The sequence below is a fragment of the Bos javanicus genome, chromosome 7, assembly GCF_032452875.1.
Source record: "Bos javanicus breed banteng chromosome 7, ARS-OSU_banteng_1.0, whole genome shotgun sequence".
NCBI lineage: Eukaryota > Metazoa > Chordata > Mammalia > Artiodactyla > Bovidae > Bos > Bos javanicus.
This window is the reverse complement of record NC_083874.1, coordinates 11,889,371-11,902,396: the sequence shown is the minus strand read 5'-3', so window position 1 is coordinate 11,902,396 and position 13,026 is coordinate 11,889,371. Positions and strand designations below refer to the sequence as shown.

The 13,026-nt window shown below is 45.9% G+C and overlaps 1 protein-coding gene across 5 annotated transcripts in view; it reads right to left on the bottom strand.

Annotated features, from left to right (window-relative positions):
- Positions 1–13,026, bottom strand: part of CACNA1A (calcium voltage-gated channel subunit alpha1 A) — a 253,586-nt gene that overhangs the window by 119,101 nt on the left and 121,459 nt on the right. For all 5 annotated transcript variants that reach the window (XM_061421929.1, XM_061421925.1, XM_061421926.1 and 2 more), the window contains one exon: positions 10,183–10,376. In XM_061421929.1, the coding sequence (XP_061277913.1) occupies positions 10,183–10,376 (194 nt within the window). The remainder of the gene's footprint in view (positions 1–10,182; positions 10,377–13,026) is intronic.

Here is a 13,026-nt window from a genome sequence, read left to right as displayed (position 1 = left end):
AGAAAAAGTGTAGAAGATGCAAAAATAAGCCCCCTCAAAACAACCAAACAACTCTCAGCCCAAAAGAACACCCAACTCCCCAGCATAAAGGAGAAGAATGGGGTGGTTTAGACAACAAATGTATGGTTACCAAGGGGAAAAGAGGGTGTGATGGATTGGGAGACTTGGGTTGACATATACACACTCTGCTGTATTGCTGTGCTCAGTCATATCCGACTCTTTGCTACCTCATGGACTGTAGTCTGCCAGGCTTCTCTGTCCATGGGATTTTCTAGGCAAGAATACTAGAGTGGGGCGCCATTTCCTACTCCAGGGGATCTTCCTGACTCAGGGGTTGAAACCACGTCCCTTGTGTCTCCTGCACTGGCAGGAGGATTCTTTACCCACTGAGCCACCTGTCAAGCCCATATATACACTACTATGTATAAAATGGACAACTAATGGGAATCTGTTGTATATGTTCTGAGCTCAGGGAACTCTGCTCAGTGCTCTGTGGTGACCTAAAGGGGAAGAACATCCAAAATAGAGGGAGTATATGTATACGTATAGCTGATGTACTTTGCTATATAGTAGAAATGAACACAACATTGCAAAGCAACTATACGCCAATAAAGAATAAAGCAGCCACACTTCACATGAAAAGATGCTGGTGGATCAGACAGTAAAGAACATGACTGCAGTGGAGGAGACCCGGGTTTGATTCCTGGGTAGAGAAGATCAACGGGAGAAGGAAACGGTTACCCACTCCAGTATTCCTGCCTGGAGAACTCCACGGACAGAGGAGCCTGGTGGGCTGCAGTCCATGGGATCACAATGAGTCGGTCACTAATTATGAGACAAATGGAAATCAACCCTAAATGTCCATCAACAGAGAAATGGACAAAGATGTGGGACAAAAGAATGGAGTGGATTTGACCATGAAAGACCCAGAGCCCCAAGGTGCCATGAGGGAGGTTCTATTTCTGTCCCAGTTTATGAAAAAGTGTTAGCTTCTCAGTCGTGTCTGACTGAGTGACCCCATGGACTGTAGTCTACTGGGCTCCTCTGTCCATGGGATTCTTCAGGCAAGAGTATCGGAATGGGTAGCCGTTCCGTTCTCCAGGGGATCTTCCCGACCCAAGGATCAAACCCAGGTCTCCTGCATTGCGGGCAGATTCTTTACTGCCTTGGGCTACCAGTGAAACCCCAGTTTATGCCTGTTATTAAATCATGCAATGCCTGCTAATTATTTTTTGAGCCCTCCTTTCCTCCATTCACCCTCAAAACGGTCTTTGTTTGGGTGGTAAATTATGTGGCCTTTCTGTCTCTGAGGTCTCCCATCACCTTTTCTGGCCTCTTCAGCTCCCTTGCTCCCCACTGCTTCACTTCCAGCCACATGGGCCACCTCGCTGCTCTTCACAAATGCCAGAAACACTGCTACCTCAGGGCCTTTGCACTGGCTGTCTTGTCCACCTGGGTCTCTCTTTCCTCACATCCCTGTATGGACCCTCCTCACTTCTTTCAGGTCTTATTGGAAGAGCTTCAACCTCTCACCTTGAGGGTCCACAACACTTTCTACTGCTTTCTTTGTCTCGGAGTCGGCAAACCGCTGCCCAAGGGCTAGTCACCTGTTTTTGTAAATTAAAGGTTTTTTGGCACACAGTCATGCCCATTCATTATGTATCTTCTCTGTGGCTGCTTTTGTGCTACGAAAGCAGAATGAGTAGTTGTGACAGAGACTGCATGACCCACAAAGCCTAAAATATTAAAGATTCTGCCATATATATAAACATTTCTTAATTATCTTGTTGACAGCTTGCTTCTCCCCCCAAAATGTCAACTCCCCTCCAAAAAGGGATTTTTGTCTCTTCCTCTTGCTGCACAGAAAATTGCCTGTATGCAGTACACATCCAATGAGTGTTTGTTGTGTGAATGTGTAATCCAAAGTGCCCCCTCCGCCCCCCTTGCCGAGATCTGATGCTTTGATATTGGCCAAGATGAACATCTATGAATTAACAAGGGCTGAGGTCAAGGATTAGTTTCTACCATTCGTGACTGGCATCTTAACTGTCGACTGAGCACAGCTTTGTCGCTTTCCTAATCGACACTCAGAGAGTAACAGAGAGTAAGAGCCACAAAGAAAAGTACAGAGAGGTGGGACGGAGAGAGAGAAATAAGTGAACAAAGGAAAGGGCGAGAGAGAAAGATGTAGAAAGAGACAGAGACCAAGAGTGAAGAGAGACACAGACAGAGAGGGAAAAAGAAAAAGAGAAAGGGAGTTTTTAGAGAGAGGGAGGGAGTGGCTCAGTGGTAAAGAACATGCCTGCAATGCAGGAGATGAGGGTTTGATCCCTGGGTCAGGAAGATCCCCTGGAGAAGGAAATGGCAACCCACTCTAATATTTTTGCTTGGGGAATCCCATGGACAGAGGAGCCTGGCGGGCTAGAGTCCATGGAGTTCAACAGAGTCAGACAGGACTTACTGACTAAACACCACCACCAGGGGAGTGTAGTAGTTAATGCCCAGCGCTGGGTTTGAATCCTGATTACACCACTCTGACTAGGGGATCTTGACAGGTCCTTGCATCACTGTGGGCCTCAGTTTCCTCATCTGGAAGATGGACCTAAAAATATCTCCCCGCATGACTTTTTAAAAATATTCATTTGTTTATTTGACTACACTTGGTCTTAGACGCAGCAGGTGGGATCTAGTTCCCTGACCAGGGATCAAACCCAGGCATCTTGCATTGGCAGCACGGAGTCTTTCCTACTGGACACCAGCGAAGTCCCATGAGGCTGTTTTATGGATCAGTTGATGATAAAAGGAAGATGTAGGGATGGATGCTGTAGGCTCTCAGCAAATGGCAAAATGTTAACTTTAGATGTACTGGGTCTGCCAGGACCCCAGTCTTTTAGCTTCCTGCCCGGGTAGCAACCAAAAGAGGGCAGGTCCCATCACCCACACCGCACTCCCACTCTACTTTGGCCCAGATGATGAGGAACATATTGGGGATGTCCTCTGCGTAGGGTGGGGTGATTTCTTTTCTTTTTTTTTTTTTGAGTCATGCAGGCACATATGGTGAGGGGGTCCCTGTGAAATGAGACTGCCTGTCGCTCAAGCAGCACACAATGCTCTAGCAAACGGCCCCAGTGCAGCCCTCCTGGGCTTCCCCCGGCCCACCCCCTTGAGCTCAGAGAGCCAGTCCTCCAGCCTGTTTGCTGTAGGAGGCGGCAAATGGCAGATTCCAAGGCAGCCAGTGCTGAGTCAGAGCTGGATTCCAACCTTAACTCCATATGTGTGGCTCTGGGCCTCAGTTTCCTCATCTGTAAAATGGGGATATTTAAGACTGTACCACAGGAGTCACAGGTGGTGCACAGAGAAACACCTAGAGTAATGTGGCATAGATGAAATGGCTGATAATTCACTATTATTCCAGTATGTTGCTCAGATCCAGATTGGTCCCCAGGAAGGTCCAGCAATGAGGCTTGTCCAGTGGGCACTGGAGCCATGTGGGTCCTTCAGAGGCTTCGGGACAAGGGAGCTGGCTATGTTGACTGAGGTTCATTCTCTAGCAGTTAAAAATGACTTGGACTACACTTCTGGCACAGAATTTCAACATATACCTGCCTTTGCAGTCTTTGGGCTTGGATAAGCACATCAGATCAGTCACTCAGTCGTGTCCAACTCTTTGCGACCCCATGAATCGCAGCACGCCAGGCCTCCCTGTCCATCACCAACTCCTGGAGTTCACTCAGACTCACGTCCATCGAGTCAGTGATGCCATCCAGCCATCTCATCCTTTGTCGTCCCCTTCTCCTCCTGCCCTCAATCCCTCCCAGCATCAGAGTCTTTTCCAATGAGTCAACTCTTGGCATGAGGTGGCCAAAGTACTGGAGTTTCAGCTTCAGCATCATTCCTTCCAAAGAAATCCCAGGGCTGATCGTCTTCCTACCCTACCACAAAATCCTAATGGAGATAGGTCCACCATGCTCAGGGATGCCCCAGTGGCCCATCTCCAAGGATCCATGGTCCTCTAGAGCAGGGCTTCTCAACATCAACACTCTTGACATTTTGGACTTGGTAACTTGTGGTGGGGGCTGAGCCAGACACAGACTGCAAGAACTTGAGTTACTTGCTAAACTATCACCTCCCTGGAGGGTTTTCCTAGCCACCGTAACCACAGAAGTCTCTGTGAGATTCTCTCAGTCTCAACTGGGGTGGGAATTCTTTGGGGTCTGAGAACAGAAACTAGGGAGTCTGAATTTACATTGAAAAAGTTAACCCTTCACTTTCCCAAGTAAAGATCTGTCTGCAATGCAGGAGACCTGGGTTTGATTCCAGGATTGGGAAGATCCCCTGGAGAAAGGGATGGAATTCTTCTGTAAAGATGTGTCCCTTCTTTACTTATTCTGTTAATTTAATAATAAAGTAATAAGATGACTACTTATTACTGTTATGTGAATCAAGAAGTCATTTATTTATTTTTGTGTGTACTCTCTCTGAACAGGTAATGTAAATAAAAACACCCAGAATACAGTGGGCACCCAGAAAATGCTCTCTCTTGCCCTTTCTTCCCATCTTCTGGTCTATAAGTAACCAAAACGTCTCTCTTCCCTCCTAAACACTTAGCAAGACAAATTTAAATATATTCCCTGATTATAAAAGTAAATTGTGAAACTATTATACACACAATTGATAAGCAACAAGGATTTATGGTATAGAACAGGGAATTATATTCAATATCTTATAATAGCCTAAAATAGAATACAATCTGCAAAAAATAATGGAATCACTATGCTGAACATCTGAAACTAATGCAATACTGTAAATCAACTATCCTTCAATAAAAAAGAGGATAAAAATCAATCATGTTCACACTGCTATATTTAAAATGGATAACTAACAAGGATCTACCATATAGCCCATGGAACGCTGCTCAATGTCATGTAGCAGCCTGGATAGGAGGGGAGTTTGGGGGAGAAAAGATACACATATATGTATGGCTGAGCCCCTTCTGTCAACCTGAAACTATTACAACACTGTTAATTGGCTATACTCCAATATAAAATAAAAAGTTTTAAAAAGTCAGTTGTGCTCATTGTAGACAAATTTGTCAATACAGAGAAGTATCAAGAAAAAGATTCCCAAGTCCCACTACCTAGATGCCATCTTGGTACAGTGGATTCAGTCTTTTTTTCCCTTGTATTTTCAAGATTATACACTTGAGATTATAAGGGTCTATGGACTGAACTATGTCACAATTCATAAGTTGAATCCCTGATGTAATGGCAGTTTTTAGATGGTGTCTTTGGGAGGTGACTAGGGTTATAGGAGGTCAGGAGAGTGGGACCCCTATGATGGGATTAGTGTCCTTGTAAAAAGAGATCCCAGAGAGCTTGTTCTCTCTCTCCCCCCTCACCATGAGAGGGCACAGTGAGAAGGCAGCCATCCGCAAGCAGGAAGAGAGCCCTCGCCAGAACTGGACTATGCTGGCACCCTGATCTCGGACTTCTAGTTTCCAGAACTATGAGAAAGCACACTTTTGTTGTCTAAGCTGCCCTGTCTATGGTATTTTGCAATGTTAGCCTGAGCCCATCTGTCAGCACAGGAGACCTAAGAGACACTGGTTCGATCCCTGGGTCAGGAAGATCCCCTGAAGGAGGGCATGGCAACCTATTCCAGTATTCTTGCCTGGAGAACCCATGGACAGAGGAGCCTGGTGGGTTACAGTCCATTGGGTCACAAAGAGTTGGACACAACTGAAGTGACTTAGCACAGCATGCACACCTTGGTTCTTTTTAAAAGAATCAGTTCCCCTTATTTGTCATTATATATGGTGAGCATTTCCCTGAATCCTTAAAATATTCTCCAAACAGATGATTTTTAATGACGACATGATACTCCATCATATGGAGGGACCATACGGTATTTAACCAGTTGCTTCCAGTTTTGTTCTATTTTTACAGATAATGCTGGGGTGCACATCCTGATATAAATCTTCGACAGTGTTTCTGATTACTTAAGGTTAGGCTTTTTCTAAAAGCACTTTAACTGGGAAATCAAGTGGGAAAGAAAAGAGATAAACTGAAAAATAGAAAAACCTGGACGGGGCCCCAACATACCATGAGGTGAGCTGCTGTTCCCTCAGCCAAGAACGCTCTTCTCTAAAACATCTGCCTGACTCTCTTCTCTGTGGAAACGTCCCCTCCTCTGAGAAGCCCTCCCTGATTGCCTGACCTAAACTGGCCCCTGCACCCCATCGCTTGTCCTCTCATGCTGCTGTGGTCCTCATGGGACAATGGGTCAAGTCACTATGTCCCACATTATACACTTGCTTAAGGTCTATCTTCCACATTCTGAGTAGTTTATTATTTACCAACGTTTATTGGTCACATCTGTCTCCCCAACAAGGGTGGAGATTTTTGTCTCTCTTCTTCATTGTGCTATCCCTGATCACCTGATCATTTCCCTGGCACACACTGGACATTCAGTAAGTAATTATCGGATTTCTCTAGTGCTCTGTGGTTGAGAATCCCCCTGCCAATGCAGAGGACATGGGTTCAATCCCTGGTCCAGGAAGAGTCCACATGCCATGAACAGCTAAGCCCGTGAGCCACAGCTACTGAGCCTGCATGCCCTAGAGCCTATGCTCTGCAATGAGAGAAGCCACCGCAATAAGAAACCCAGTTACCACAACTAGAGAAAAGCTGCGTGCAGCAACAGAGACCCAATTTGGCTGAAAATAAATTAGTTACATTTTAAAAATAATAATTAAAGATAAGTAATTATGGAATAAACAAATGGATTTCAATGTTGAGAAAAGAAAAGAGATGTTTGGCCTCCACGCCTGTGGATTCTAAAATGCTTGAAGCAGGTGCTTCCGGACTCTCCCATGGATCTCACCTGACAATGGCTGGTAAGGCCATGCCCACGGGCTTGGCTCCAGCACAAGATAAAGGACAAAGAGTCCAGACACTGCTCCTGCCTGTGGCTGGATGGAGCTAGGCGTGTCCTAGGGCAGGCCTGGCAGATGGCAGAGCACATGGGCAGGGCTCAGATGAGTCTGGAAAAGCAACAGCTCTGTCTTCACTAAGCAGAAACTCAAAGATCCCACCTTAGCTTCTGCCCTTAGCAATGAGTGATCCTAGTGGTTGTATTTTGGGTTGAGGAGTTGTCTTTTCTTTTTTTTGTTTACAAATTTACTTTCAATTGGAGTAAAATTGCTTTACAATGTTTGTTAGTTTCTGCTGTATGACAACATGAATCAGCTATAAGTATACATATATCCCTTTCTTCTTAAGCCTTCCTCCCATGGGAGGTGGACTGTCTTAATTTAGGAAGTCCCAGACAAGGGTTCTGGAGAAGGCAATGGCACCCCACTCCAGTACTCTTGCCTGGAAAATCCCATGGATGGAGGGGCCTGGTGGGCTGCAGTCCATGGGGTCGCTGAGGGTTGGACACAACTAAGCGACTTCACTTTCACTTTTCACTTTCATGCATTGGAGAAGGAAATCGCAACCCACTCCAGTGTTCTTGCCTGGAGAATCCCAGGGACGGGGGAAGCCTGGTGGGCTGCCATCTATGGGGTCGCACAGAGTTGGACATGACTGAAGCGACTTAGCAGCAGCAGCAGACAAGGGTTCAAGTGCAAGTAGTTTATTTGGGAGATCTATGAACTGAATTATGCAATTCCCCCTCACCACTGCCCCACCCCCCCCACACCCCAGCCAAGATAAGTTGAAAATCTAACCTCTACGACCTCAGGATGTGACCTTATTTAGAAATAAGGTTGAACTTCCCTGGTGGTCCAGTGGTTAAGAATCCACCTTCCAATGCAGGGAACACAGGCTTGATCCCTGGTCCTGAAAGATTCCATATGCCATGGGGCAACTAGCCCACGCGCCACAATTACTGAAGCCCTCATGCCCTAGAGCCTGTGCTCCAGAACTAGAGAAGCCACTGCAATGAGAAGCCCCTGTGCTGCAACTAGGAAAAGCCTGCTCACGGCGGTGAAGACCCAGTGCAGCCAGCCAAAAAATCACATAAGAAAAAAAAATTTTTTTAAAGAAGAATAGGGTCATTACAGATGTAATTAGTTAAGATGACATTATACTGGAGTAGGGTGGGCCCTAGTCCAACACGATAAGTGTCCTTATAAGAAGATGGCCCTGTGCAGATGGGATATTCAAGAGGAGGACAGAATCAATAAGCCAAAGAATGCCAAGGATTGTTGGCAGCCACCGGAAGATGGGAGAGGCGAGGAAGAATTCTCCCTGAGAGCCTTTGGAGGGTGCCTGGCCCTGCTAACACCTTCTGGCCTCCATACTGTAAGGTAATAAATGTCTGTTGTTTTAAGCCACTCAGTGTGGTACTTTATTACTGCTCTTGGCTCACATCAGGCTCAAATTCCTGCTCGGGTTTCTACCAAAGCATGAAGGTAGGATATAACTGCATGGCAAGTTCTAGATGGCTACTCTGCGGCAGTTACCAGTGGGGTGAGAGCGGGTAACAAAGTGGGACCCAATGGCTCACCTCACTTCCTCAGTCGCTGCCAGAGTTTTCACAATGAAAAATTCATATATTTCTAAAAAGGAGCGCCTGTTGGGGTGGAAAATTTGGCTTATAGAGAGCTTACCTACAGCCATGGTTCTAAATGCTTCACATATATTCACTTTTACTGAGTCCTTGTGCCCTGTAGGTAGGATTGTGCTTTTCATTTTGTACATGTGGAAACGGAGACACAGAGAGTGCAAGCAACTTGCCCAAGGTTGCACAGCGTGGAAGTGGTGGGGTTGGGAAGGGAACCCAGGCAGCCTGATGCCTAACTCTGTTCTTTCAACTGTTTCCCCTGAGCTTGCGTCTCTCAAGGTGGTTCAGCTTGAAGCTTCCAGGGTAAGTATCTCCTCAGACAGTGGCTCTTCCGACTATAGAACCCTCTGGAAATTTGTTGTCCTGCTCTCATTTCCTCACCCACCACTGAGCACATTCCCATTGTCTTCCTCTGAATCTCTTTCTGGATGTCCAACCCCGTGACACAACCTGACCCAAGAAAGCTCCTGACGATCTCCAAGTTGCTGTCTGTTCCTAGAGATGCTATGCTCAGGCCAGGTCTTTAGGCAAACTAGGCCACCATGGCTTTTCCCCACATCCTTTAGATTTGTCTAATGGACATATGGACATAATGGTAGAAATCTATGTGGTCTATAATATGAATGACACTCCCAAGATGCGGTTGTGCAGTGTGTGATGTACGTAACTGTCCAGGGATGGGGGACAGGGAACAGGGTAGAATGGGAGGCAGGGAGGCGTGCACATCCTTTCAGACCTGTCCTTAACATTTTCAAGACTGAGGACAAGAGAACCAACTGAGGCCCACATAATATGTGTGAATATTTAAAAACTACTAAATAAAACATGCTCTATGCTTCTGCACAAACATATCTTCATAAGCACTGGGAAGGTCAGTCTAGAATTGAGAGTCTGGATGACTGCACTGGGTTAAGGGGTGGGGACAGGCTTCCCTGCCCCTTGACCATGGCCTCCACCTGGGGGCAGGGGAGGGAGGGCTCCACACACATGCCTGGACGTGCCAATCTGCATGTCCACATTCCAGCCGCATTTGTGCCAACAGCTACCCCAAGGACATTCTTAGACCTCAGAGGATACATGGGTAAGGTAGTCAGAGAATAGACTCATGGAAGAATCCAAGTTCATGGAATCTAAGCTTGGGCAGGGAATGCTAGGATCTCAGATGACCCAAAATATGATCTAGCAAGTGGAGGGGTGGTGGCACCAGTTCCCATCAGCACCATAGGGAGGGGCACAGCTGGAGGAGAGTTAGCAAGAGCTCCAGCACAGAATCCCTTTGGACAGGTGTCCAAGACACGTCTCTGTCTTTCCTCTACGTTGGTTTTTAACTTCACGCCACCTTTACATGTTCAAAAATCTAAAATTATACTTAAAAACTTGTGCAATTAAAAATCATTCAGCATCTGTGTGCCCTCTAGATTCTCACCTCCCAAAGGTCCTTTCCTATTAAGAGTTCTGAGGACAAGACGCCCATATCATCAAAGGACGGAGCCTTAGGCTGGCTCTCCTGGGGCCATACTGAGCTGTCCTTCGGCTGCCTCCCTGGTTCAGGGTCCCTCCACTCCAGCCTCAGGAGTTGGCTGGGCCTGGCTCTCCACCACCCCCATCACTTACGTTGTAGAGGAGGTCAGTCCACCCTTCCATGGTGATGCACTGGAAAACAGTCAGCACTGCAAACAGGATGTTGTCGAATTGAGTGATCCCATTGTTGGGTCCTTCCCAGTAGGGCTGACATTTGGTCCCATTGGGGCAGGTGCGGGCAGGTTCCTCTGTCCCACACGGTGCTGGAGACTCACCCTGAATGTCATCTAGGAAACGGAAGAGGAGCAAAGTCAGGGGAAAGGGCCAGCAAAACCAGCTCTGGGAAACAGGCCAGTGAACATTCAATGCTGTTGAATCTGCAGGAAAATGGCTCTTAGGATGGACTTATCAGGCTTTTTCTAAAAAGTCCAATGCTTGGCTTGGTTGATCTATTCACTGTTTTCTATTTCATTAATTTCTTCTCTAAGTTGTGTTCCCTTTTTTGTTCTTTTCCTAGACTTTTGAGATAGATTCATGTTATTTAAGGCTATAAATTGCCCTTTAAGTGCAGCTTTAACTGCACCTCACAAATTCTGTCATGCATTATTATCATTATTGTTCAAGTAAAATATTCAGCAGTTTCCATTATTATTTATTCTCTGATTTGTGGATAACCAAGAAGCATCAAAAATTTGTCAGATATATACAAAAATAGAGTAATGTAATGAATTCCCATGTACCCATCACCAATTTCAACATTTATCAACTCAGGGCTAATTTTGTTTCATCCACATCCCCTCCCCACACTAAAATATTTTAAAAGCAAATCTCAGACATCTTAGCATTTCATCAACAAGTAAGAAGCATGTCTCTTAATTTCCAAACACTTTTAGTGTTATCTATTTGTTACTAATTTCTAGCCTAATTGCACTGTGGTCAGAAGATATGTTTTGTATCATTCTGTCCTTTGAAATCTGTTGAGATAGACTTTAAGGTCCCTACAACAGTCAACTTTGGTAAATCTGCTGTGTGCATTTTGAAGTGGTTGGGGGCAGTGTTTTCCAGACTTCCATTAGCACAAATTCGTCAACTGTGTTGTATTATTCTTCTATAGCCTGACTGATTTTTTTTTTTCTTGAGATGTACTGGGCTCAGGGAGCCGTTCTGGGGGCGAGGGAGGCCAGTACACGCAGTGCTCCACCTTAGGCACAGGAGCTAAGCTTTCTCCCCAGAGAGCAAGAGGCAGATTGTGAAAATGTCACAATGAAAGAGACACATGTCAATGGGCACCCCTTTTGCTGGAAACCAAAGGCAGCTTCCTGGCAAACTCAGACTGAGTGATCAAGGTTGAGTCTGAATTCTAAGGTGTTGAAGGGGAGGGGGAGGAGATGCCTTCACGAGAACACGGACTCAGGGGAGTACAGAACATCCTGGGTGTGTACAGAGCATCCCATTGGACCAGAGCCACAGATATGACAGGATCCTATTCAGCGAGTGAGACTTTTGAAGATTTTTAGAGAGTGATATTGTCCGATAAGAAATCAAACAGCTGAGTGTGTAAACTCCCCATGAAACAAAAATATATCTCAATGCACATGCCACATACAGGGTTTACAGACCATTCTTAACCTCCACTTAGCAAGAAACAGGGAGAAATAAGCCAACACAGAATGCATGAATCTTACTGGCCTTTGAGACTACTGTTAAATAGAAACTCTAGGCCATGCAAAATGACATTTGCCATATCAGAAGGGATGCCTACAACTCAAGAAGCATTGACATCCCAATCGCTAGTTTAAGTTGTGAGAAATACTTTTCCCCTTCATGTCAGACTTGGTACAGGGGCTGGTTTCATGAATACAGATTGGAAGGCAAAATCTTTTAAACATAAGACTCGGGGCACAAGGGAAAATTCCATGGGCTCCTATCATGAATGAGAACCACGGTTTGTTGGGAAGGTTGCCTCTGTCCCAAACCTTCTCCATTTTCACCTTCTGTCCAAGTCTGGCTCAATTCCCATCCACCAACACCCTCCCCTCTCTTGGATTAGGCCAGTCTTCTGGTCCCTTCCTGCCCCTCCTCCCCACCTCAGGGCTACAATAGCTTCCAAATGTTCACATTTGGTGAGGAGATCAAAGCAGGCATTAACCTGCACTGCTACAGACTAGTTCCAGATGAGGAATCTTGTTTCCTCAAACTATTTTGGAAGCTCTTAGAAAACAGGAAGCTCTCCCACCTTTCCTTTCTCTGGGTGTTAGCACAGTGCTGGGCACACAGGAAATTGGTTCCTGATTATAAGGAGAACCTGTCTGCAGGAGAAATCTGACCACCTTCAGCAGCTATGCCCAGCGGTGTTCCTGATTATGACCTGCCAGCCCCCTCATCACGAAACACTCTGGGGGCTGCTTCTAGAAAAGCAACCATCCAGAGAGTCTGAGGAATTTGGTTATAAATATATTTTAAAATTAACCTGCTGCCTGGGTGTCTATATATCTGTCTCTTACTCACACGTTCTTATATTTTTAATTGTGAGCTTTTCAGTCATCTTCCCTAAATCAAGGCCTCCTACCCTCCAGTTGCCCCACCCACGTCTGTCCCCTTACAACCCTGATTTAGACTCAAGCCAGTCCTCTGTCCCCTTGGCTGGAGAGAGAGATAGAGAGAGAACCAACAAAAACAAAAAACCCAGGATCCAGGAGTCCTGGTTTCTCTGCTCTCGGCTGATGTTTCCAAGGGGCCCTGCCCTGCATCTCTCCCTCCAGCATTTCCGCCCAGGTGTCGAGGCCAGGAGCAGAAATAGCTCTGTCTCAATTAACACCTTCTTCATTGGGGAAAGAAATAATTAGGACATCCCATATTGAGCAAACTTCACAAGCCCAGGAGAGAAGGAGATGGGAGGAGCAAGAAAAAAGGAAGCAAAAAAAAAAAAAAAGAGCA